This window comes from Choloepus didactylus, chromosome 2, assembly GCF_015220235.1.
Source record: "Choloepus didactylus isolate mChoDid1 chromosome 2, mChoDid1.pri, whole genome shotgun sequence".
Lineage (NCBI taxonomy): Eukaryota > Metazoa > Chordata > Mammalia > Pilosa > Megalonychidae > Choloepus > Choloepus didactylus.
Genome location: NC_051308.1, coordinates 32156308 through 32182955, shown reverse-complemented (window position 1 = coordinate 32182955; position 26648 = coordinate 32156308). Strand labels below are relative to the sequence as shown.

The 26648-nt window shown below is 35.7% G+C and overlaps 1 protein-coding gene across 3 annotated transcripts in view; it reads left to right on the top strand.

Moving 5' to 3' along the window:
* AHCTF1 (AT-hook containing transcription factor 1) overlaps positions 1-26648 on the top strand; it is a 115256-nt gene that overhangs the window by 5779 nt on the left and 82829 nt on the right. For all 3 annotated transcript variants that reach the window (XR_005214708.1, XM_037822667.1, XM_037822668.1), the window contains exons 2-5: positions 15621-15748; positions 17597-17850; positions 20701-20881; positions 25042-25249. Coding sequence is in view for 2 of the 3 variants with exons in the window: in XM_037822667.1 (XP_037678595.1) it covers positions 15628-15748; positions 17597-17850; positions 20701-20881; positions 25042-25249 (764 nt within the window). In the remaining variant the exon portion in view is untranslated. The remainder of the gene's footprint in view (positions 1-15620; positions 15749-17596; positions 17851-20700; positions 20882-25041; positions 25250-26648) is intronic.

The following is a 26648-nucleotide window of genomic DNA, read 5'->3' as shown; positions in this document are numbered from 1 at the left end:
TGGACTTTAGGATCACCTTGTCAGTGTCTTTAAAAAATTCTTCTGGGATGATCTTGCCTAAATATCAGTGATTGTGGAAATTTTTTGCTGAATCGGATTGCAGCAGTCATGGAATTTTTTTGCTTAATGTCCATTAGCACTCTGTTGAATATGCTTTCAGAAAGCTACCATATGAAATTCTAAGTCAGCTCTGGAGAAATGACTTAGGTTTTAACCTAAGTTTAATGGGAAAAAATATGTTAATTTCATTTACTGTTAAACTGGTTTTATCGAGTATAGAAGCCCATCACAGGGGAAAAGAACTTCAAATAAATATGATTCTAGCTTTTTCTTACCCAAATTATTTCAAAAACTTTGTTTAATACTAAGGCATTTTGGAGGAGAGGGATATGATCAATTTGTCTAAATATAGTACTTTCAGCAAGTAAGGCTTGAGCTTAGAACTCTAGTATTAGAGGCTGATGGTCATTATTGATGCAGTAGACTTACTAGATTATGTTTTTGGATTTATTTTGAATAATGAGAACAAACTTCCAGTTTTAATTACTAGGAAATCTCAGGGATTGTAACCTTGAGGTTCTGTGAGTTAGTGGTGATACATGTGAGGTGTTTTTGTTTTGTTTTGTTTTTAAGGCAGTCTGTCAGATGTTTGTCTGGAAAATAGCATTTAGAGCCTGAATAGGACATTAAGACTCACATGTTCTGTTAACTTTTTGAGTGACTTTTCAAATATATCTTTTTCATGTAAATACTTCTGGGGGGAGTAAGATTTGGGTAGAAAATAGGAATGACAAGAAAGAACAAGAAATCAGAGAGTGAAAGTTAAGTTAGAATTCAGACCTTAAAAGATGAGACATTAGGAATGGAATAGAAATGATGATTGACAGTGGGAAGAAGTTTTTGGTGTCCACTTAACATGCCTGGTAAGGGGAGAAGAAGACAAAGGAAACCACTTTTTCATGCATCCAACCAATATTTTGTGCCCCTCTATAATGTGTAAAGTACCGATTAAATTCATAAGTATGTATTTGCCTTCTTAGAACTTTGAGTATAGTTGGGGATCCAGACAAGACAGTTACACAGTGGGATAAATGTCATGTGAGAGAATGTACCAGTGTCATTGGGGACAGATAGGATAATTATAGTTTAATCAAGGACATAGGGAATGAGAGGAAGACTGGTAATTAAGGAAAGTTTCTTAAAGAATCATTGTCTTAGCTAAGTCCTCAAAGTTTCGGGGTAGCTGATGGAATCATTATCTGAGGGAAAAATAGATAAAAAGGAATAAATTCTCAGGGAGGAGGGGAAGAGATTGTTTCATTTTGGAAGCGTTGAATTTGAGGTGTTTTGGAGCATCTGGGTAGAGAATGGTTAGTGGAGTCTGTTACTTTTGAAGGCCTTGTGGTATTGCCATAGTGTGGGATTTGAAGTCATGGGGTGACAGGGATATCTCAGGAGAATCTGAATTAAGTAGGATAGGGGATGGAAGCTTTTTGCCTGTAAGAGATAAGAGTTCTAGAATTTGCCCATGTAAAATTGTGATCTGGCAAATTATCATACAACAAAGGCTGTAGTAGCCTATGCTCTCACAAGAGTATATGCACATGTATCTTTTCCTGTATCTTCAACATTGGATAGCAAAAATGGTATCCTGATTTAATTTGGCATTTTCTTAATTGTTAGTGATTATTAGGTTGTTTTGTCCCACCCTAAGATTATGTAACTATTTCTTGTATTTTCGAAGTTTTAAATTCTTTAAATTTTAAGTAATTACTGTTGAATTTGTAAAAGTGAAAGTCTGTTTAGAAAAATCCAAGCTATCCTGAAACGTGTATGGAAGAAAGGAACAATTCCCTCCAAATTGGGATCACACAGAGATAAACAGTACTAACATTTTGTGACTATTGGGACATCTCTGTATGCAGCTGTACAAATAGAAGAATTTATAGAGACTAATTTTTATAACAATTTTTTTAGGTTAAGAAAAGTTCATTAAGAGTTTTTAACATTTAAAGTTATTTTACTGTGGGTTTTAATTTGAAAGTATTGATTGACTTTCTTTTATGAGAATAGCTTGGGCTGCTTGTTGCAATTGAATATAGTCCTTGCTGTGGGGCCTGAGAAACTGAAATGACTTGTACCTGGAATCACTCTCCTGCCAGAGTGTATTCTGCACCTCTGGGCTTTAATACCTTTCTCCAGAGAAAGCAGCACAGTGCCTTGGAAGATGGCTAACGTTGGAAACCATTCTTGTCTCTGCTGAGATCCCATAGTATAAGTTTGTCTAATTAGGGGTTCCTAGACATGGAATTTTCCTGAAGTTTTCCTAGGGTTATCTCTTCACCTTTTCAGTTTACTTCTGTCTAAACTGAAGGGTTTTAGAGAGAAGTATCTGAGTTTTGTGAATTTACTTTCTTGTGTACTGCCTTTGTTGTATTTATACTTTTATACATTTGCTAGATATTAGGGTGAAGGATGTGTAATATGTATATGGAACTGCTTCACACAGAATCAGTAGCAAATCATTATCAGTGATGTTGAATGGTAAACACTTCTCTGATTAGAAATATCCAAATACTCGTTATTCATCTACCAAATTTTTTAGCTCTGTGTCTGGATTGTTTTATCTATTTCATTGATCTATTTGTCCATTCCTAGCCTATATCACCTTGTTTTAGTAATTATGATTTTATAGTATGTTTTTACTACCTGGTAAAGCAGGTTTCTCTTAATTCTCTTGTTTCATTGTTTTTTAGTATTGTGCTATTAAGAATAGTTCTGATATAAAGCATAGTACTGATACATACATTCTTGTGTATGTCTCTTCTTGTATGTGTTTCACGTGGATACGTAGCAGCTGTCTAAAATAAACCAGTATATCTCTATTCTCATACAATGAGAGAACTACAGGTGCTTTATTTAAATCCTGCACATTACTCATGATTATTGTTTTCATTGTTCTATATAGTCACTTTTTGATTTTTCCCTATGTTTACCATATTTACCATTACTTTGACCCATCATTCTTTTTGCATCTCAGACCGTCTGTTCTCTTCTGCTTGAAGCCTTTTTCTACTTTAAATCTTTTAGAATTCCTTTTAAGAAGGAGTCTGCTGGTAGCAAACTCAGTTTCTGTTTGTCTGAAAATGTATTTATTTCATATTCATTCATCTTTTTGTACTATTAACTTCGAGTTCATGATTTGTGTAGTGCAGTTCCAGGGATTTTTTTTTAAATTTTTATTCTGTTACTGTATATACAACATAACATTATCTTAAGGATAAATTCAATGAATATATAATTATATGTTGGCAGTTATTTTTGGTTAGAATTTTGAAGGTATTCTGACCTTTTGGCTCCCACTGTGGCTGTAGAAAAGTCATCTCTTTATTTTGCCTAGGATTCACTGGGCTTCCTGATTTCAGAAAATTGGTGTGTCTCTATAAATCTGGGAAAAAATAGCTCTCAGAATATGATCTCTTTCTTACTATTATATTCTCTGGGGTTTCTCTTTAGACATATGTTAGGTCTTTACCCTTTGTTGTCTATCACTTTTAAATCTCATCTCTTTGTCTCTCTGCTGCACTCTGAATAATGTTGGGGGTCTTTATCTCATCCACTTGTTTTACTTATTCTTTCAGTTTGTTTTTGTTGGATATTGATTAGGTACAAAAAATATTTCTTAGTTGAGTGTATACAGAAGAATATTTGTAAGGTATAAAGAATAATGATACAACAAGCAACCCATGTACGCACTACCAAATGTTAGAAGAACATTGCCATATCTTGGAGCCCCTTGTGAATTCTCTCCCGATGTCATATTTTCCCTCTTCTCAAAGATAAGTACTATTATGGATTTTGTGTTTATTGTTCCCTTGTTTTTCATAGTTTTGCCACATATGTTTGTATCTCTAGGACAATCTTGTTTAGTTTTGCATGCTTTTAAACTTTATGTAAATGTAATCATTCTGCATGTATTTTTCTGCTTTTGTTGTTCAAGTTTATATTCTGATATTCATTCATTTTGCGACATATAGTTGTAATTCATTCCATTGCTCCATTGAGGTTTTTTTGGGGGGGTGGGGGGAGGGAGGTATCCTGCAATATGTTTTTTTTTTTCCTTTAATGCAATTTTATTGCGATATATTCAGACACCATACAAACCATCCTAAGTATACAATCACTGGCTCACAGTATCATCACATAGTTGTGCATATATTAACCGTAATCACTTTTAGAACATTTTCATTACTCCAGAAAAGAAATAAAAATAAAAAAGAAAACCCAAGTCCTCCCACATCCCTTATCCCCCACTATTATTGGCCCATAGTATTGGTGTGGTATATTTGTTATTGTTGGTGAAAGAACGTTAAGGTATTATTGTTAACTGTAGTCCGTAGTTTGGAATAGGTACATTTTTTCCAGTATACCCCTTTTAATAATTCATTGTAGTAGTGTTCATACATTTGTTCAGGTTCATGAAATAACTTGTCAATATTTGTACTGGTAATCATAGTCATCGTCTGCCACAAGATTCACTGTTATACATTCCCATGTTTTAACCTTCATCTTTCCTCCTGGTGACATACATGACTCTGAACTTCCCCTTTCCACCACAATAACCCACAATTCAGTACTTTTAAGTATTTTCACAATAACATGCTGCCATCAACCTCTATCCGTCTCCAAACATTTAATTTCGACCTGATTAAATGTTCACGTATTAAGCAACCACTCCCCATTCTTTAGCCTCATTCTATGTCCTGGTAACCTATGTTCTATATTTTATGTTTGTGAATTTACATATTATAATTAGTTCATATCAGTGAGATCATACAATATTTGTCCTTTCGTGTCTGACTTATTTCACTTAACATAATGTTCTCAAGGTTCATCCATGTTGTGTGCTTCAGGACTTCATTCCTTCTTACTGCTGAATAATATTTCATTGTATATATATATATATATATACCACATTTTGTTTATCCATTCCTCTGTTGATGGACACTTGGGTTGTTTTCATATTTTGTTAAATGTGGATAATACCACTATGAACATTGTTGTGCAGGTGTCTGTTCGTGTCCTTGTTTTCAGATCTTTTGGGTATATCCTGAACAGTGGGATTGCCAGGTCATAAGGCAACTCTGTACTTAGCTTCCTGAGGAACTGCCAAACCATCCTCCACAGCGGCTGTACCATTTTACATCCCCATCAGCAGTGGATAAGTGTTCTTATTTCCCCACATCCTGTCCAACACTTGTAGTTTCCTGTTTGTTTAATAGTGGCCATTCTAGTAGGTGTGAGGTGATATCTCATTGTAGTTTTGATTTGTATTTCCCTAATAGCTAGTGAAGCTAAGCATATTTTCATGTGCTTTTTAAGCCATCTGCATTTCCTCTTTGGAAAAATGTCTATTCATGTCTTTTGCCCTTTTTAAAAATTGGATTTTTAAAAATTGTTGAGTTGTAGGATTTCTTTATATAATCTGGATATCAAACTGTTATCAGGTACATGGTTTCAAATATTTTCTTCCATTGAGTTGGCTGCCTTTTCACCCTTTTGACAAAGTCTTTTGAAGCACAGAAGTATTAACTTTTTTTTTTTTTTTTTTTACTTCAGTTTTATTGAAATATATTCACAAACCATACAGTCATCCATGGTATACAATCAACTGTTCACAGTATGATCATATAGTTATGCGTTCATCACCGCAATCTATTTCTGAACATTTTCCTTACATCAGAAAGAATCAGAATAAGAATAAAAAATAAAAGTGAAAAGAGAATACCCAAACCATCCCCCCATCCCACCCTATTTGTCATTTAGTTTTTACTCCCATTTTTCTACTGATTTTTTTTCAATTTTTTAATTTTGTTTATCAAAAAATTAAAAACAAACAGGCAAACAACAACCAAAAAAACCCCACAACATTTCAAACAAAGCAATGGATTAAGGAAAACAAATAACCTAAAATAACTACTTTGCTTCCAATATGTTCCTACCATACCCCAAGAAAATTAATAAACCGTGTCCAAACAGAGGAGTAAGAAAAACAAATAATCTAAAATAACTACATTGCTTCCAACATGTTCCTACCATACCCCAAGAAAATTAACAACCCCTAAGAAAACAAAGGAATAAGAGAAAAAAAAAACCTAAAATAACTCTATTGCTTCCAACATGATCTTACTATATCCAAGAAAGTTTACAAACCATAATCATTCCTGAGCATTCCCATAACATTGAGATTACCCTCCATAGTTTATCTGTTCTTATTAGATTATCATTCCCCCTCCACTAATTGGTATCTCTAGGTCCCCTACATTCTACAGTATAAAACATTGTACATTTTTCACAGAATTCACATTAGTGGTAACATACAATATCTCTCTTTTTGTGCCTGGCTTATTTTGCTCAGCATTATGTCTTTTTTTTTTTTTTTAATCTTCATTTTATTGAGATATATTCATATACCACGCAGTCATACAAAACAAATCGTACTTTCGATTGTTCACAGTACCATTACATAGTTGTACATTCATCACCCAAGTCAATCCTTGACACCTTCATTAGCACACACACAAGAATAAGAAGAATAATAATTAGAGTGAAAAAGAGCAATTGAAGTAAAAAAGAACACTGGGTACCTTTGTCTGTTTGTTTCCTTCCCCTATTTTTCTACTCATCCATCCATAAACTAGACAGAGTGGAGTGTGGTCCTTATGGCTTTCCCAATCCCCTTGTCACCCCTCATAAGCTACATTTTTATACAATTGTCTTCGAGATTCATGGGTTCTGGGTTGTAGTTTGATAGTTTCAGGTATCCACCACCAGCTACCCCAATTCTTTAGAACCTAAAAAGGGTTGTCTATATTGTGCTTAAGAGTGCCCACCAGAGTGACTTCTCGGCTCCTTTTGGAATCTCTCTGCCACTGAAGCTTATTTCATTTCCTTTCACATCCCCCTTTTGGTCAAGAAGATGTTCTCCATCCCACGATGCCAGGTCTACATTCCTCCCCGGGAGTCATATTCCACGTGCCAGGGAGATTCACTCTCCTGGGTGTCTGATCCCATGTAGCGTGGAGGGCAGTGATTTCACCTTTCAAGTTGGCTTAGCCAGAGAGAGAGGGCCACATCTGAGCAACAAAGAGGCATTCGAGAGGAGGCTCTTAGGCACAATTATAGGGAGGCCTAGCCTCTCCTTTGCAGCAACAGTCTTCCCAAGGGCAAATTCCATGGTAGAGGGTTCAGTCCATCAAACCACCAGTCCCCTATGTCCATGGGCATGTTAGCAACCATCGAGTTAGGGCAGGCCAATACCCTGCATTCTCCACCAGCTCCTCAAGAGGGCTCTGCATATTTTTTCCTTGTTTTTTTTTTTTTTTTTAACTTTTTTTTTCCTAAATCAACTGTATGACAAAAACAAAAAAAAAACAAAAAAAAAAAAAAAAACATACAATAAAAGAACATTTCAAAGAGACCATAACAAGGGAGTAAGAAAAAGACAACTAACCTAAGATAACTATTTTACTTCCAACGTTTTCTTACTCTACCCCAAGAAAGTAACCTAATATAGCAACATTTCTGTGAACTTGGCCCTACTATACCCATCAGAAATTAACAGACCATAGTCATTCCTGGGCATTCCCAGAACATTAAATTTACCCATGATAGCTTATCTGTTCTTCTTGGATTATTGTTCCCCCTTCCTTAATTGCTCTCTATCGCTAGTTCCCCTACATTCTACATTATAAACCATTTGTTTTACATTTTTCAAAATTCACATTAGTGGTAGCATATAATATTTGTCTTTCTGTGCCGGGCTTATTTCGCTTAGCATTATGTCTTCAAGGTTCATCCATGTTGTCATATGTTTCACAACATCGTTCCTTCTGACTGCCGTGTAGTATTCCATCGTGTGTATATACCACATTTTATTTATCCACTCATCTGTTGAAGGACATTTGGGTTTTTTCCATCTCTTGGCAATTGTGAATAATGCTGCTATGAACATTGGCGTGCAGGTATCTGTTCGTGTCACTGCTCTCCGATCTTCCGGGTATATACCGAGAAGTGCAATCGCTGGATCGAAGGGTATCTCTGTATCTAGTTTTTTAAGGAACTGCCAGACTGACTTCGAGAGTGGCTGAACCATTATACAGTCCCACCAACAATGAATGAGAGTTCCAATTTCTCCACATCCCCTCCAGCATTTGTAGTTTCCTGTTTGTTTAATGGCAGCCACTCTAATCGGTGTTAGATGGTGTCTCATTGTGGTCTTAATTTGCATCTCTCGAATAGCTAGTGAATCTGAACATTTTTTCATGTGTTTCTTGGCCATTTGTATTTCCTCTTCAGAGAACTGTCTTTTCATATCTTTTGCCCATTTTATAATTGGCCTGTCTGTACTATCATCGAGTTGTAGGATTTCTTTATATATGCAAGACATCAGTCTTTTGTCAGATACATGGTTTCCAAAAATTTTTTCCCATTGAGTTGGTTGCCTCTTTACCTTTTTGAGAAATTCCTTTGAGGTGCAGAAACTTCTAAGCTTGAGGAGTTCCCATTTATCTATTTTCTCTTTTGTTGCTTGTGCTTTGGGTGTAAAGTCTAGGAAGTGGCCGCCTAATACAAGGTCTTGAAGATGTTTTCCTACATTATCTTCTAGGAGTTTTATGGTGCTTTCTTTTATATTGAGATCTTTCATCCATTTTGAGTTAATTTTTGTGTAGGGTGTGAGATAGGGGTCCTCTTTCATTCTTTTGGATATGGATATCCAACTCTCCCAGCCTCATTTGTTGAAAAGACCGTTATGACCCAGTTCAGTGACTTTGGGGGCCTTATCAAAGATCAGTCGGCCATAGATCTGAGGGTCTATCTCCGAATTCTCAATTCAATTCCATTGATCTATATGTCTATCTTTGTGCCAGTACCATGCTGTTTTGACAACTGTGGCTCTATAATAAGCTCCAAAGTCAGGGAGTGTAAGTCCTCCCACTTGGTTTTTCTTTTTTAGAGTGTCTTTAGCAATTCGAGGCATCTTCCCTTTCCAAATAAATTTGATAACTAGCTTTTCCAAGTCTGCAAAGTAGGTTGATGGAATTTTAATTGGGATTGCGTTGAATCTGTAGATGAGTTTGGGTAGAATTGACATCTTAATGACATTTAGCCTTCCTATCCATGAACATGGAACATTTTTCCATCTTTTAAGGTCCCCTTCTATTTCTTTTAATAGAGTTATGTAGTTTTCTTTGTATAGGTCTTTTACATCTTTGGTTAAGTTTATTCCTAGGTACTTGAGTTTTTTAGTTGCTATTGAAAATGGAATCTTTTTCTTGAGTGTCTCTTCACTTCTCTCATTTCTAGCGTATAGAAACATTACTGACTTGTGTGCATTAATCTTGTATCCTGCTACTTTGCTGAATTTGTTTATTAGCTCTAGTAGCTGTGTCATCGATTTCTCGAGGTTTTCCAGATATAAGATCATATCATCTGCAAACAATGACAGTTTTACTTCTTCCTTTCCAATTTGGATGCCTTTTATTTCTTTGTCTTGCCGGAGTGCCCTGGCTAGCACTTCCAGCACAATGTTGAATAACAGTGGTGACAGCGGGCATCCTTGTCTTGTTCCTGATCTTACGGGGAAGGCTTTCAGTCTCTCACCATTGAGTACTATGCTGGCTGCGGGTTTTTCATATATGCTCTTTAACATATTGAGGAAGTTTCCTTCAATTCCTACCTTTTGAAGTGTTTTTATCAAAAAGGGATGTTGGATTTTGTCAAATGCTTTTTCAGCATCTATTGAGATGATCATTTGATTTTTCCCTTTTGATTTGTTAATGTGTTGTAATACATTGATTGATTTTCTTGTGTTGAACCATCCTTGCATGCCTGGAATGAACCCCACTTGGTCATGGTGTATGATTTTTTTAATGTGTCTTTGGATTCGATTTGCAAGTATTTTGTTGAGGATTTTTGCATCTATATTCATTAGGGAGATTGGCCGGTAGTTTTCCTTTTTTGTAGCATCTTTGCCTGGTTTGGGTATCAGATTGATGTTAGCTTCATAAAATGAGTTAGGTAGTGTTCCATTTTCTTCAGTGTTTTGAAAGAGTTTGAGTAAGGTTGGTGTCAGTTCTTTCTGGAAAGTTTGGTAGAATTCTCCTGTGAAGCCATCTGGCCCTGGGCATTTATTTGTGGGAAGCTTTTTGATGACTGATTAGGTCTCTTTGCTTGTGAATTGTTGGTTGAGGTCTTCTATTTCTTCTCTGGTCAGTCTAGGTTGTTTATCTGTTTCCAGGAAATTGTCCATTTCCTCTATATTATCCAGTTTGTTGGCATACAGTTGTTCATAGTACCCTCCTATAATTTTTTTAATTTCCTCAGGATCTGCAGTAATGTCACCTTTCTCATTCATTATTTTGTTTATATGGGTCTTCTCTCTTTTTGATTTTGTCAGTCTAGCTAGGGGCTTGTCAGTCTTGTTGATCTTCTCAAAGAACCAACTTTTGGTGTTATTTATCCTCTGTGTTGTTTTTTTGTTCTCTATGTCATTTATTTCTGCTTTAATCCTTGTTATTTCTTTTCTTCTACTTGATTTAGGCTTGGTTTGCTGTTCATTTTCTAGCTTCTTCAGTTGATCCATTAGTTCTTTGATTTTGGCTCTTTCTTCCTTTTTAATATATGCGTTTAGTGCTATAAATTTCCCCCTCAGTACCGCTTTTGCTGCATCCCATAGGTTTTGATATGTTGTGTTCTCATTTTCATTCGTCTCTATATATTTAGCAATTTCTCTTGCTGTTTCTTCTTTAACCCACTGATTGTTTAGGAGTGTGTTGTTTAACCTCCAGGTATTTGTGAATTTTCTAAGTCTCTTAGGGTTATTGACTTCTAATTATATCCCATTATGGTCAGAGAATGTGCTTTGAATAATTTCAATCTTTTTAAATTTATTGAGGCTTGTTTTACGTCCCAGCATATGATCTATTCTGGAGAAAGTCCCGTGAGCACTAGAGAAGTATGTGTATCCTGGTGATTTGGAATGTAATGTTCTATATATGTCTGTTACATCCAATTCATTTATCAGATTGTTTAGATTTTCAGTTTCCTTATTGGTCTTCTGTCTGGTTGATCTATCTGTAGGAGAGAGTGATGTGTTGAAGTCTCCCACAATTATTGTGGAAACATCAATTGCTTCCTTTAGTTTTGCCAGTGTTTCTCTCATATATTTTGTGGCACCTTGATTGGGTGCATAGACATTTATGATTGTTATTTCTTCTTGTTGAATTGCCCCTTTTATTAGTATGTAGTGACCTTCTTTGTCTCTCAAAACATCCCTGCATTTAAAGTCTATTTTATCTGAGATTAATATTTGCTACATCTGCTTTCTTTTGGCTGTAGGTGGTATGAAATATTTTTTTCCATCCTTTCACTTTCAATTTCTTTGTGTACCTGTGTCTAAGGTGAGTCTCTTGTATGCAGCATATTGATGGTTCATTTTTTTTGATCCATTCTGCAAATCTATACCTTTTAATTGGTGAGTTTAATCCATTTACATTCAACATTATAACTGTGAAGGCATTTCTTGACTCAGCCATCTTATCCTTTGGTTTATGTTTGTCGTACATATTTTTCCCTCTCTCTATTAATATCCTTTAATGTACCCATACCAAATCTCTTTAGTACTGAACCTTTCTCCATGTCTCTCCCTCCTTTCTTTGTTTCTGTGTCTGTAGGGCTCTCTTTAGTATGTCCAGTAGGGCAGGCCTCTTGTTAGCAAACTCTCACCATTTGTTTGTCTGAAAAATTTAAGCTCTCCCTCAAATTTGAAGGTGAGCTTTGCTGGATAAAGTATTCTTGGTTGGAAATTTTTCTCACTCAGAATTTTGAATATGTCGTCCCACTGCCTTCTCGCTTCCATGGTGGCTGCTGAGCAGTGACTACTTAGTCTTATGCTGTTTCCTTTGTATATGGTGAATTGCTTTTCTCTTGCTGCTTTCAGAACTTGCTCCTTCTCTTCCGTATTTGACAGTCTGTTCAGAATATGTCTTGGAGTGGGTTTATTTGGATTTATTCTACTTGGAGTTCACTGGGAATTTATGATTTGTATATTTATGGTGTTTAGAAGATTTGTGAAGTTTTCCCCAACAATTTCTTTGAATACTCTTCCTAGACCTTTACCCTTTTCTTCTCCTTCTGGAACACCAATGAGTCTTATATTTGGACGTTTTATATGATCTATCAAATCCCTGAAGTCCAGTTTGATTTTTTTGATTTTTTTGATTTTTTTCCCCATTCTTTCTGTTGTGCTTTCATTTTCCGTTCTGTCATCTTCCAGGTCACTGATTCGTTGTTCAGCTTCCTCTAGTCTTGTACTATGAGTATCCAGAATCTCTTTAATTTGGTCAACAGTTTCTTTAATTTCCATAAGATCATCTATTTTTTAATTTACTCTTGCAGTGTCTTCTTTATGCTCTTCTAGGGTCTTCTTGATGTCCTTTATATCCTGTTCCATGCTCTTCTTGATGTCCTTTGTATCCCGTGCCATGGTCTCATCATTCATCTTTATTTCTTTTCTTTTTTTTTTTTTTGTTGTCTTTTTTTTGTTTGTTTTATTCACATACCATGCAGTCATACAAAACAAATTGTACATTCGATTGTTCACAGTACCATTACATAGTTGTACATTCATCACCTAAAATTAGCACACAAAAATAACAAGAATAATAATTAAAGTGAAAAAGAGCCATTGAAGTAAAAAAGAACACTGGGTACCTTTGTCTGTTTGTTTCCTTCCCTTACTTTTCTACTCATCCATCCATAAACTAGACAAAGTGGAGTGTGGTCCTTATGGCTTTCCCAATACCATTGTCACCCCCTCATAAGCTACATTTTTATACAGTTGTCTTCAAGATTCTTTAAGTAGTTGCTCTAAGTACTGTATTTCTTCTGATCTTTTGATTTGGGTGCTTGGGCTTGGGTTATCCATATCTTCTGGTTTTTTCATATGCTTTAAAATTTTCTGTTGTTTTTGGCCTCTTGGCATTTGCTTAACTTGGTAGGGTTCTTGTAGGATTTGTAGACCAATTGAAATCCTTATCTCTAATTTGTCAGGTCTACAGCTTTGTGGAGTACACTTTCCGTGACTAACCAGTAGGTGGCGTCCACGAGCCACCTGTTCCCCTGAAGGCAGTTCTCCCCCACCTTGCCTCTGTGGTGAGTGGGGGAGTAAGTCTTGTGGGGTCCAGTTGGTGTACCAAGCTTGCGTGTGTAGTTGGTGTTGCCCGCCCTGTATAAGGGGCATGTGTCTGGGCGGTCAGGGAGGGGGGCGGCTCTAACAACCAAATCTCCCTGGTGTTCCTGGAATTTTAAAGCTGCTGCAATAGTCTAATCCTTCAGTTCAGTCCTGCCACAGTTTGTCTCTGCCACTGACCCACAAGTCCTTGGTATTGGCGTGTGGCCCCTGAGACTTGTGAATCGGTCTCTCTTCCAGGCCTTGCACCCCCTGGTCCTCTGTCGAGGGATGACTGTGCTATGTCACAGGTGAGTGCCGTCCCCCCGGGTAGTTCTGGGCTGCTGGTCTGTGTAGGGAGGCTCCCAGTCTGCTGAAATGATGTCTGAATGGGGCTTGTTAATTCCCACTGCTCCACCTTCCCAAGTCTGGGACAACCAGCTGAGGGTGCAGGGAAGGCTAATGTCCACGCCCAATTTTGTGGTGTATGCGTGTTATTTGAAGCACTTCCGTCACACTGGGTTGTCTGGGGCAGCTCTGGGCTATGGGGCTGGTGACGGGCGGGAGTATTTCCTGTCACCAGGATGATGGCTGTGAGAGGATGCCCCGCTTTTTTTGGGAAGTTGTGGTATTTAGTGAATTTTCTCAGCCACTGGATTATTGCCTTTTGTCTCAGAGCCCTCAGTTCTGCTCTTGTCTTGACCTGCCCAAATTGCAAGTCTTTGAGGCTTTCTGTATTGGGCTTCTTAGAGTAATTGTTTTAGAAAATGAAAAAAAGAGAGAGAGAGAAAAAAAAGGGCCCTCCTGTCAGATCTAATGCGTTATTGAAATGCTAAGAGACAAAGCAATTAGGGCTACTAAGGAAAGATCCGGGGGGCAGAGAGATCAGTTTTTCTTTGGGTTTTGCAAATGAGCCTGAAGGGCCTGAGCTCTGCCCTTCGCCTTTCTATGTTCACCAGAACTCCAAAAAGCATCTGCTTTTATTTTTGAGTTTGTCTTGCTGTTTTTTTGCTATGCCTGTCTCCTCTCTGCTGGGCTGGCTGCTCTCAGATTCTCTGGTGTCTGGTCTCAGTCTATCTATGGTTGGAGTTTGGATCAGTAGAATGAGTTTCCGATGAGAGCTGCCACTGCAGTTCTCCCTTCTCCTTCCCAGTGCTGACAGCCCCTCCTCCCACGAGACTGTGCCTGGCAGGGAGGGGCACGGGTCCCCTGGCCAGAAAAACTTACAGATTTCGCTGATCTCAGCAGTTCCACGTTTTCATGAGTGTTGTATGAAGTATGCCCAAAGTCAGATTGCTCTGCGGTGTCCAGTCCATGCAGTTCCTGGCTTTCTACCTACTTCTCTGGAGGAGTAACTAAAACATACACCTCACCAATCCACCATCTTGTCCCGCCTCCAGCCTCTAGTGTGTTTTTAATTTGATCTGCAGTATCTTTGATTTCAGTAAGATTTGCCATTTTTCTACTTATTCTTTTAAATTCTTCTTTGTGCCCGTTTAGTGTCTTTTTTGATATCCTTTATGTCTTCAGCCAACCCATTGAAGTTATTTAGGAGATTTGAATATACATATTTGATTAGCTGTTCTGTATTCTGTTTCTCTTCCAGCTTTTTAATTTCAGCATTTGGCTTTAGCTGTATCTTCTTGTGTCTTCTTGTGCTTTGTGGTTTTCAGTTGGTTTCTTGGCATTTGAATTCTTGGTAGTGTTATTTTGTAGGTTGATTTCCCTCGCTTGTCTAAGATTTTGTAGTTGCTTGGGGTTGCATTGAAGGTCTCCTTTGGCACTTGGTTTGTCAGTAACTTGCAGCCAGGCTGTGGCTGAGGCCTCCACAAGTCTATTTGGAAATATGTTGATGAGTAGGCAGAAAAGCAGTTTGCCAGAGTGCACTTTCCCTGTTTTCCCAGCAGATGACATTGTTGGGGCCACCTCCTCCCCTCAAGCCTGTCTCTTCCCACCTGCAGCAGTCCGCTGGTCTTGTTCCAGACCAGGTGAAAGTCTGGTCAATACAACAGGTCTCCCTGTGTGCTGAAAGCCGCTAGCCCCAGGGGTGCGGGATGTGCCCTATGTACCTGGGTGAAAAATCTGCTTGCGGGCATGATGGGTCTAGTGGCTTAATCAGTCTTTACTTTCCAAGGGTAAGTAGGCTGTTGGAGAAATATTTTCTTAGGAGAGAATACTTTGGACCCAGATACATATTATATGTATTTTTAATCAGATTTTCATTTTTAAGTTTTGTTACTTTTGTGTGGGATCTTTTTTCTTTTTTTATTCTTTTTTGGCTATAGAAAATTCAGTGCATTGCAGTACAAATATATCATTAATGTCTTTTAAAAATAAGTGTATTTGGGAAGTATATAGGACTTAATCATATTTTTAAAAATATTTACAGTGAAAGTATGCGAGACTTAACAGCCCAAGTGACTAGTGGTCTCCTGCAGTTCCCAGAAGTAACTATTCAAGCCCTTGGAGAAGATGAAATAACATTAGAATCTGTGCTTCGTGGAAAGTTTGCTGCAGGTAAAATAATGGTTGCCGAGAATTTACTAAATACATTGATTTGTAAGGTAAATAGTAATAAGTAGATATTGCAGTTTCTTTAATGCGGAAGAAAAACAACTTTAATGGTATTCTTATATAAATATATAACATCTGTAACCTTTTAATACTTTAGAAGAAATTTTCACTGAATCTCTGAAGTATGTGGGAGGTTGTAGTTCATTTTTCCTTGTTAAAAATCCCTGTATTTTTTGTGTCTTTCAGTATTGAGTATCTATATTTGCTAAGGAGAAATAGTATACAACTGCTTTTTACTCAAATCAGTTATATGGTGATGAGTTGAGATTGGAAACTAAATCGTTTTAGGAGTAGGAGAAGCTTATGATAAGGTCCTGTGTGATAGAAAATTTTCAGGAAGTCTTATTTCTTAGTTCCATTAATCTGAACAAGATCTTAATATATTGTTTAGATCGTGTAATATGGCAGAGAGCCATGGTAATAATGCTATTATATTATGGATTTCAGTCTAGTGAAAGGTACTCTAGAAGACTTTTCTGAAAATGAGTTTCACAGCCATCCTTCCCAGTATTGAAGGCAGCAAAGCATGTATTGGTCAGTTAGCCATTTATAGTGGTGTCCTCTTGCGTATTAAAAGTAGTAACAGCAATTTTTATATGTTAGGTGTTGTAATGACTTTTCATTGAGGGTAGGTGTTAGAATTTTCTAAGTAGACACTGTTCTATGTAGCTGAAACTCAGGTTAAGTAACTTGATCATAGTTATACAGATAGCAAATAGCAAAAATGGGCTTTGAACCCAGGCAGTCCTTGTTTATACTGTGCCATACCATTTTCTTAAAATATATGGCTTCCCTCATCTGTAATCTAGCATATTCTACTGTCTACTTGATATTTTCATTTGGATGTGTGGTGGCCCTCTCAAGTTTTGTATTAAAAGTTAATACTATCCATTCATTTGCTTCAAACGGAAATCCAGAGTTTGTTCTTGATTCTTCTCCTTTACTCACCTTGTTTCTAATTCATCAGCAAGCAAATCCTAGTAGTTCTCCCTCTAAGATTAATCTCCAGTCAGTCTACTTCTCTCTGTCCATGGTCACCACCCAAGTCCAGAGTATCATCTTCTCCCTACTTTTACTCTGTGCTTCCCCCATTGTCCATTCTCTTCTTAACTGCTGAGTGACATTGAAAAACAGAAATCAGATTTTCATTTCCCAGCTTAAAACTTTCCACTGACGTACATTGCATGTTGAATAAAATCCAAATATAACTAATAATGGGTAGGGGAGATGACAAGAAGGGGTTCTGATACTTCCTATTTTGCTAGTTATGTCTCGTTTTCCTGATTGGATTGTAAGCCCTTCATGTGTTGTGTTATATAACTCCCACAGCTCCTAGTTTAAATCCTTTAAGGTATAATATAGTAATTAAAGTATGAGTTTTGGAGTTAGATGGGCTTGGGATTCACTTTGGGCTCTACTACTTAGTAGCTGTGTAACTTTGGACAAGTTGTTTAATTGTATTAGGCTTCATTTGCCTTTTTTTTCTATGTTGAGGCATGATAAGGAGTAATGAGATAATGTATTTAAGTACATGGAATGGTGCCTTTACTGACTGGTTATTTTTATAATTGTATTTTTATAATTTTATAACTGAGTAGTTGCTCAGTATTTTTTTCCTTTAAAAATTTGAAAACCATTCTGTTCTATAAATCCTTCGATTTCAGTTTGGGGATAATATGTGAAGTTGTATTAAAGAAGCTATTGATTATATATTTATATATAAAAGAACTAACTTACTCAGTTTGTTGTATAAATACAATATTAAAATAAGCAACTTTTGTTTTCTTCTAGGGAAAAATGGACTTGCTTGTTTGGCTTGTGGTCCACAACTTGAAGTAGTAAACTCTGTGACAGGAGAACGATTGTCTGCATATAGATTCAGTGGAGTAAATGAACAGCCTCCTATAGTCCTAGCAGTGAAAGAATTCTCTTGGCAGAAAAGAACTGGATTGTTAATTGGATTGGAAGAAGCAGAAGGGAGTGTTCTCTGTCTTTATGACCTTGGTATATCAAGAGTGGTTAAAGCAGTTGTACTTCCTGGAAGGGTAGGTATTGTTTAAGATATCTGGACATTGCTGCTTTCAAAATTGAACCTCGGTTGGTTACACAGAAGTGTTCACTTTGTGAAAATCCATTAAGCTATGCATTTATATTTAGTGTACTTTTAGGTAAGTGTGTTAATAAAAGGTTTAAAAAAAAAGGTTAAACCCTGATGATATATTATGAAATTTTTTAAATGATTATAAAATAAAACTTGCTTATTGGTTAGGAAATTACAAAGTTAAAATAGTGATGTCATGTAACGTTCTGATACTTATATGAAAAGTATCATCTGAGTCGTTCTTATCTCTGGTAGTAGTTTTATGAAGACAATGAAAGTTTATAAAAATGTTTAATATTCATTGCCATGGGATTTTTAAAGTGTATCTTTTTTCCTGTGAGACTGTAGACTTGGAGAAATATGAAAACCATATCCTCCTATTGTTTAAGATTTTAATAGTATTTAGTAATCAATTAACAAACAACCATTTACTAATTCTTGCATAACTATGCTTTCCATATGCCAAACACCTTATCCAGTAGTAATTATAGAAGTACTTTAAATTCTGTGATGTTTCTTTAGCAGGTTTATTGCTTTTATTCCTATTCATGGTGAGAAAAAAAGGGATACTTACAAGTACACAGACATACATAATAAGAAATCATAGAAGAATGAATTTTTGCTATGCATTGTGTGAAAAAAGTATACAATTACATGTACAAATATATATATGCATATATGTATGTATGTGTGATGTGTAATCATACAATAAAAATTTTAAAGTTAAGAGGGATCTTAATGACATGTTTTTATAGATGAGGGAACTGAAGCCCATTGACATAATGTGGGCATCTGAAGTGGTTTATGGCTTGGTATCTTATGGAAAAAAGAAATTTAGAGGCAGAATTAATTTAACAGTTATTGAGTGCTTACTATAAATCAAGTTATGTGCTAGTTTCTGGAGATAAATAGATGAATTGAATTTGTTCCGTGCTTTCAAAGAGCTTGTAATGTAGTGGGAGAAGACAGACAAACAAGATTACAATAAAAGCATAACAGATACTTATATAGATTTAATTAAGCACTTGGAACATGGAATACACTTGGATAATTTCAACTCAAAAGGGTTGGGCATTTTAGGCAAAAGACCAGATGTAAATCACATTACATGGAGCATTTAGAAAATTCCAGGCTTAGTTTAGAATGGCTGGGGGTGGGGGCACAGAGGAAGTAGGGTTCAGAGATGTTGAATGGGGTCTCCTTCTAAAGTCTCTGATGAATTCATTTTAGGTTTTAAGCAGAACTCTAGTGTAAAAAGCTCCTTAGAATGGAGGTGTAGCGAGTGTGAGAATAGAAGCAAGAAACCTATGTGGTTTGAGCACAAAATGATGAGGAACTGAACCAAGGAAATGACAGTAGAAATGGAGAGGTTGGGAGAGATTCAAAATATCAAGAGGTAAAATGGACAGGACTTGGTGATTATTTGGATCAGAGTAATCGAGAAGGAACAAGAGTTCTGGTTACTCACTTAAGTGGATAGATCATATCATCATATGGAAGAGGAAATATTGGAGAAGAAAGAGATTGGAGTAGTAGTGATTGATACATTCAAAACACGTTCGGTCAGCTATTTATTTCTTGGCTAAGGCAGTGTCACCTCTTAAATTTTTAATGGCCTTGTTCTAAAATTAATTAAGGTAGCATTTTATCAATTACTTCATTTAGTATTAATATGAGGAATGCAAAAGATTCTTTGCCCTTCACTGAGGGAATTGAAGAGAATATGCTTTCTTACTTATAGACATTATTGCCATAATTTAGGAAAAGAAGAAAATTCTGTACAATTATAACTTTCAGAATTAGCACTGTGTAAAATTTGTGCACTAGTGGTTTATAGAGAGAACCAGGCTTTTGTCTGTAATAATAAATTATTGACTGAAAAATACTTTAATCTTATATTAAAGCATAAAAAAAATTGATACCAAATTTCCTTTTTTCTTTTCAGGATATTTGTCAGTATTATAGTAGAAATCACCAAATATTTAATCATCATATATCATCCCTAATTAATTTTTGTGAATTAATAGGAACAGAAAGAACGCTAAGTATAAAATAAAATACAGACTATTAGATGCAGACAAATAAAATTTGACTCTTGAGATGAAGAGGAAACGTATGACTTCATAAAGTAGCTGCAGTGAAATTTTCTTCAAATAATTCAAATTCTTACTGTTAGTGACCTAGTCACTGCCAAAGTTTTGAGTGAAGTCTATTACAATATAAACCTTTTAAAGAAGGTTAGACCTCTTTTTAAGCTTTAAGGCGTAGACAGGACTTAAACATCTTGTATTTGGCGAGTTTCTGAAATGAATTGTTTTTACTGTTCTTTAAGAGAAGAGGCAGTATGGCTGGTTGAGAGCTTTAGAGTCAGAAAAAATTAGATTCGCGTTTTACATTTAATGACTGCATGACTTGAATAACTCAGCTAACCATTCTAAGTCTCTTTCATATTTAAATAGGAATAATTATATCTAATTTAATATCAAAAGGTTTATGTGAACATTAAGTGAGCCATGTCTGGCACATAGTAAGCTGTCAATAAGCATCAGTTATTCCATCTGCATGATTTTTTATATATTGAAGTAATGGCACAATTCCTAATATATCTGAAGATTTCATTATGTCATTATCAAATGCATATTTATGGTTCTATATTTGAAAATGTTTAAAGCTATTATAACTAATAGGCTGATTTAAAATTTCGGAATTTCAAACTACAAAATTTGTTTGTTGTGTTTTTACTTGTACTTTTGCACTCTGTAAAGAAAAGTAAACCATCTCTTTTGCCTTATAGGTAACAGCTATTGAGCCTATAATTAATCATGGTGGAGCCAGTGCAAGCACTCAGCATTTGCACCCAAGTCTGCGATGGCTTTTTGGTGTGGCAGCTGTGGTAACTGATGTTGGACAGATCCTTCTTATTGACCTGTGTTTGGATGACTTGTCATGCAGTCAGAATGAAGTAGAGGCTTCTGGTAAAATTAGTCATTCTTTACTTGAAGCTCAGTATTGAGAACCTGAAAATTGTGCTGCAATGTATTGGTTTGGGAAGAAAAGCCAAAAAATTTTTATATAGAAGCTTGTTTATGTATATTTGTTTCCTTTATCATTTGGGCCTGGGTATTATGGATACTTTTTGGATGAATTATTCTGTTTTATTTATGAAGAGTATAGTATACTAATGTATCACTTATAAGAGATAGGGATATTGATTTGTTTCCAGAAAAAAAGTTGAATAAAGTTTCCCTCACAATGTAACATCCTAAAATAGAATTGTTGCTACTGAAATTCAAAGAAAGTAAAGAGGTTTTTTTCTCTGATATAACTAATGCTTATACTACTACTTTTCTCAAATACTTTGTTTTTCTTTCCTTTAAATTATGGGATTCCTAATTGATTGGTTTATGTAGAGAGGAAAGACCTAACCAAAAAGCTCTAAAAATACGGGTTTTACCTACAAGGTTTCAGGCAAAGCAGAAAAGGACTCTTTGACCCTGAAAATGTTTTGACCCCAAGGACTGTCTTGCATTTGAAGCAGTCCTGGAATATCTATTCATTTTTGGATTAGCTGTGAAATAGATACAAACTATCAGTGTTTTATCCAATTTGTAATGAACATAACTAGTAGAAATTGTTTGTAAATAATAAAACTGGCTGGTAAAAACTGGTAATAATTGTATTTCACTAGAAATTGGCTAAAGAATCAAATCATTTGAACAAAATTTAAATCTACAAGACACAATCTGAAAATATTCAGTTTGGCAGAAATAATGGCCACATATGCACTAAAAAAAAGCACAGAACACCAAAAACCCTCCTAGTGTAAAATTTGATGTGTATAATGACCTGATTGGTTAATCAAATCCTAGGTAAATTTTAGATGGAATAGAACTGGCTAGAGAAAACAACAGAACTCAAAATGAATTTGGAGAAAAATGGTTTAATTGTTCCTTATAGAAAATTGATCAATAAATTAAATAGTCTTAATAGAGTTTTTCCCAGACTGTGTTTTGAAGACGATATCATTGTGGGTATAAGGTAATTAAAATGCTTTTATTTATACTTAAAATTCTTCAGCTCAAAATGGTAGAGTTAAAATATCCTTTATTGAAAGTTAGTAATCAGGTGAATTCGGCACAGTATAAGTTCATAATGGAAGTCTTTGGATTGTGAGCAGAGGTTTAGTTCAAAATTTATTTTTTTGTTTGCAAAAATTATTTATGATTGTAACTATTCAGACTTCACTTAAATATATATAATATAGAAAATGAAGTTCCTAACATACTTTATGCTGTAAATACTGTTTTGTAACTTTTCCAAATTTAACAGTATTTCTTGTATCTCTTTCCACGTCAAAACATATAGGTCTACCTTAATTTTTTGAATTTTTGAATATGTTTATAATATTCCATTGTATGGTCTATTTATTTTGACAAAATTTAATCACTTGGTATTCTCTGAAAAAGCAGTCAGAGTAGCAGAAGGGATTGAAAGGGTAACTGTTCAAGTACAATGTGATATAATTTTTTCTCTTCATGATAACATTTGGGACCCTCCCATGGCATACGTTTTATCAATATATGGGCCTGTTTTTGTTTTGTTTTTTTTTTAAACTATGAAAAATTTCAAACATGCTTAAGTAGACAGAAGAATTCAAGAGTTCTTATATCCCATCACCCAATTTCAAGTTAGCTTTTAATACTTTTCGTATGAAGCCTGCTTTCACTGCTGTTCAACATTGCACTGAAAGTTCTAGCCAGAGCAGTTAGGCAAGAAAAAGAAATAAAAGGCATCCAAATTGGAATGGATGAAGTCAAACTTTCTATTTGCAGATGACATGATCCTTTATGTAGAAAATCCCAACGAATCCACAAGAATAGTAGTAGTGTTAATAGTCAGTTGTTTCTATACACCAGCAATAACCAATCTGAAATTGAAATTAAGATTACATTTATAATAGTGTCTCAGAAATAAAATGTGGGAGGAATAAATTTGAACAAGGAGGTGAAAGACTTGTACAATGAAAACTACAAATCAATCCTGAAAGAAATTAAAAAAGACTTAAATAAATGGAAAGGCATCCCGTGTTCCTGGATTGGAATACTGACTATTGTTAAGGTGTCAGTACAGCCCAAAGTGATCTACAGATTTAACACAATCCCTATCAAAATTCCAGCAGCCTTTGTTTTGGAGATAATAGAATAGCTTGAGGTCTTACACTTTCAAATTTCAAAACTCAGTGCAAAGTCACAATAATCAGAACATTGTGATACTGGCATAAAGATAGCCATATAGACCAATGGAATAGAATTGAGAAGTAGAAATAAATCCACACATCAGTGGCCAGCTGACTTTCAACCAAGGTGCCAAGGATATTAAGTGGGGAAAGAATAGCCTCTTCAACAAATGGTGCTGGAGAAACTGAATATCCACATGCAAAAGAATGAAGTTGTACCCTGACTGAACACCCTATACAGAAATCAGCACAAAATGTTTCAAGGCCCTAACCCTAAGAGCTATAAAACCATAAAGCTTTTAGAAGGAAACATAAGGGAAAACTTTCATGACCTTCGATTTGGCAACAATTTCTTAGATATGCACAATCAACAACAACAAAAATAGATAAAATGAACTTTATCAAAATTAAAACTCTTGTGCAAAGAATGTTATCAAGAAAGTGATAAGGCAACCTACCAAATGGGAGAAAATAGTTCCAAATCTTACATCTGATAAGCGTTTAATATCAAAATATATAAAGAACTGCTACAACGCAATAACAAAAAGATAAACAGCCAAATTAAAAAATGGGTGAAGGACTTGAATAGACATTTCACCAAAGAAGACATATAAGTGAACACTAAACTTGGGAAAAAATGTTCAACATCATTAGTCATCAGGGAAATGCGAATCAAAATGAGTGAGATACCACTCACACCCACTAGTATAACTATCATTAAAAAGTGGAATATAACAAGTGTTTGGAAGGATGTGGAGAAATTGAAACCCTTGTGTTGGTGGTAGAAGTGTAAGGTGGTCCAGTCACTGTGGAAAGCAGTTTGGTGGTTCCTCAGAAAATTAAGTAAAGAATTACCATATGATCTGGCAATCCCATTTCTGTGTATATTCCTGAAAGAATAGAAAGGCAGGGATTTGAGTTGATACCTGTACTCCAGGGTCTATAGCAGCATTGTCCATAATAGTCAAACAGTGGAAACAATCCAAGTGTCCATCGACAGATAAATAAACAAAATGTGGTCTATACATGCAAAACAATGTCAGTCTTAAAAAGGAATGAAGTTTTCATTCATGGATGAACCTTAAAAATTTTGTGATGAGTGAAGTAAGCCAGACACAAAAGGCCAAATAGTGTTCAATTCCACTTATATAAAATATCTAAATGAAGCAAATTAATAGAAACAGAAAGTAGATTAAAGGTGACCAGGAGCAAGGGGAATGGGGAGTCAGTGCTTAATAGCTAGAGTCTCTGTTCCGGGTGATAAAAAGTCTTGGTAATGGATGGTGGTGATGGTAGATAGTACATCATTGTGAATATAACAACACCACTGAAGTGTGCATTTCAAAATGCTTAAAATGGGAAGTTTCATGTTTATATATGTATATATTTATGTATATACACACATATATATCCATAATTTTAAAAAAAGAAGAAAGATTTATCATTTGCACTTCATATTCGCCATTTGTTTTCTTTATCCCTTTCTCTCTTTTCCTCTGAATAAGCTTAAAGTGAATATGAATGTTTTACTACATAATCATGCCATTCTTACTCCTAATAACAATAATAATTCATTGGAATCATCTGATATCCTGTCCATAGTCAAATTGTCATGGTTGTCTCCCAAAGTTCTTTATATTTCTGTTTAGTGTACTGTGAGATCATTTTTAAAAAATTAAAAAATTAAATAATCAAATACATAATAAATATATTTTGGAAATTATAGCATTTAAATAAAGAAATAAGGTCTATTATAGTTCAGCATCCTTTGTTATTACTAATCATTTTTATTTTAATTGACTCAATAGTAATCATTTGTGGCTTGATTAATGGTTAGCATGTTTTGCATTTATTCTGTTTATAGGTTATTAATCTCTTTTGTGTCATTTTTGTTTTTAGACCTTGAAGTTATAACTGGTATCCCAGTTGAAGTACCACACATCAGAGAAAGTGTGATGCGAGAAGGACGTCATCTGTGTTTCCAGTTAGTAAGTCCATCAGGAACAGCCGTTTCAACTCTTAGTTACATAAGCAGGACAAATCACCTTGCGGTTGGTTTTTCTGATGGCTTTCTAGCACTTTGGAATATGAAAAGTCTGAAAAGAGAGTAAGTATAGTTGTTTCTGTTACTTGATTTTTGGTATTTTCTATAACATACTCAAGAATTTATATTTGAAAATTAGCAAAAAATGGTAGGGTAGATTAATGGTCAAATGGGTGCCTGAATATGAAAAATTTCTAATCACATTAAATCATAATCTGATATGGTAAAGGAATGACATAGCACATGAATTTTGATTATTTCCATGCTTATTTAAAAGGCATTTCAGTTGTGGTGCTCCATTTGCTGTTGAAGTGTGACTCTAAAGAAAAAACTACATATTTGCATAGTGTGAGTTCTTTTTCAAAAGTGCTTTTTCCTATAATCTTCTGTGTGAAGTAGCAATTAATAAAACATTCTCACTTGACATTTTAAAAGTCTGTTACAGAATATTGCTTTTTGCTGTCAAAATTTCCCCCAAATGTAATTGTATTGATACTTTTTGTTATATTGATGGTGTTAAAATTGCTAATGACTTAAGGGAGGTGGGGCAAAATGGTGGCATAGAGAGGTGTAGAATTTAGTTAGTCCTCTATAGCAACTAGTAAATAGCCAGGAACAACTAGTAAATAGCCTGGAACAACTGTTGGGGGACATCTGTGACTGAACAAGCATTGTACATCAGCCTGGAATGGGTGGAAAGGCTGAGATCGCAGCATAGAACTGTAAGTAAAGCTCCCCAAACTGCAGAGCTAGTGCCCCTTTCCCACAGGCATGGCAGGCTGAGCTGAAACATTCCCAGTGGCAAAATGCAGGTTACCTGGAGTAAGGGAAAGTAACTCAACCAAGCTCCAACTGTGGTTTTAATTAACAAATTTGGGCTACTGAATACAAGCTACAAGCACAGATAAACCTGGAGCAAGCAGGAAAGGAACCTGAGGTTCCTCATGGCAGAGAGGAGACAAGGATGACAGGGGAGCAAAATACATAAATAATTAAAAACAGAGGCTTTTGGAGACAGCTGACCTCAGAATATTGGAAGAGGGCTATGTCCCAAAAAAGGGGGCACATAGAACTGGGTACCAACACCAGTCTACTGGGGATTGGGGACAGGCTCTGAAAAGGGGCTTTCTCTCTTTTTCCTTTTTTTTTTTCCCCCCCTCTCATCCTAAATAGCTCATTAGAGAAAGCCTCAGACATTTTCAGTTGTCAGCACTGACCCAGGCAAGGGTGAAGTTAAAAGAGTCAGAGAGACAAAGGAGGAATTCAAGTGTAAGAGATAACTCCCTAAAGGGTGTATCTTCCCTAAGAAAGGGGGTGGGGCCCAGTTCAGGTGGCTGCCCTCCCTCAGAGAATTCAGACCTCAGGGCCTGAAGGGATTCATGAACTGGAGGACAGAACATCTGAGATCCTACACACAAAAGAATAGATAGGGAAAAGAATGGAAAAATATGAGCAGCATCTC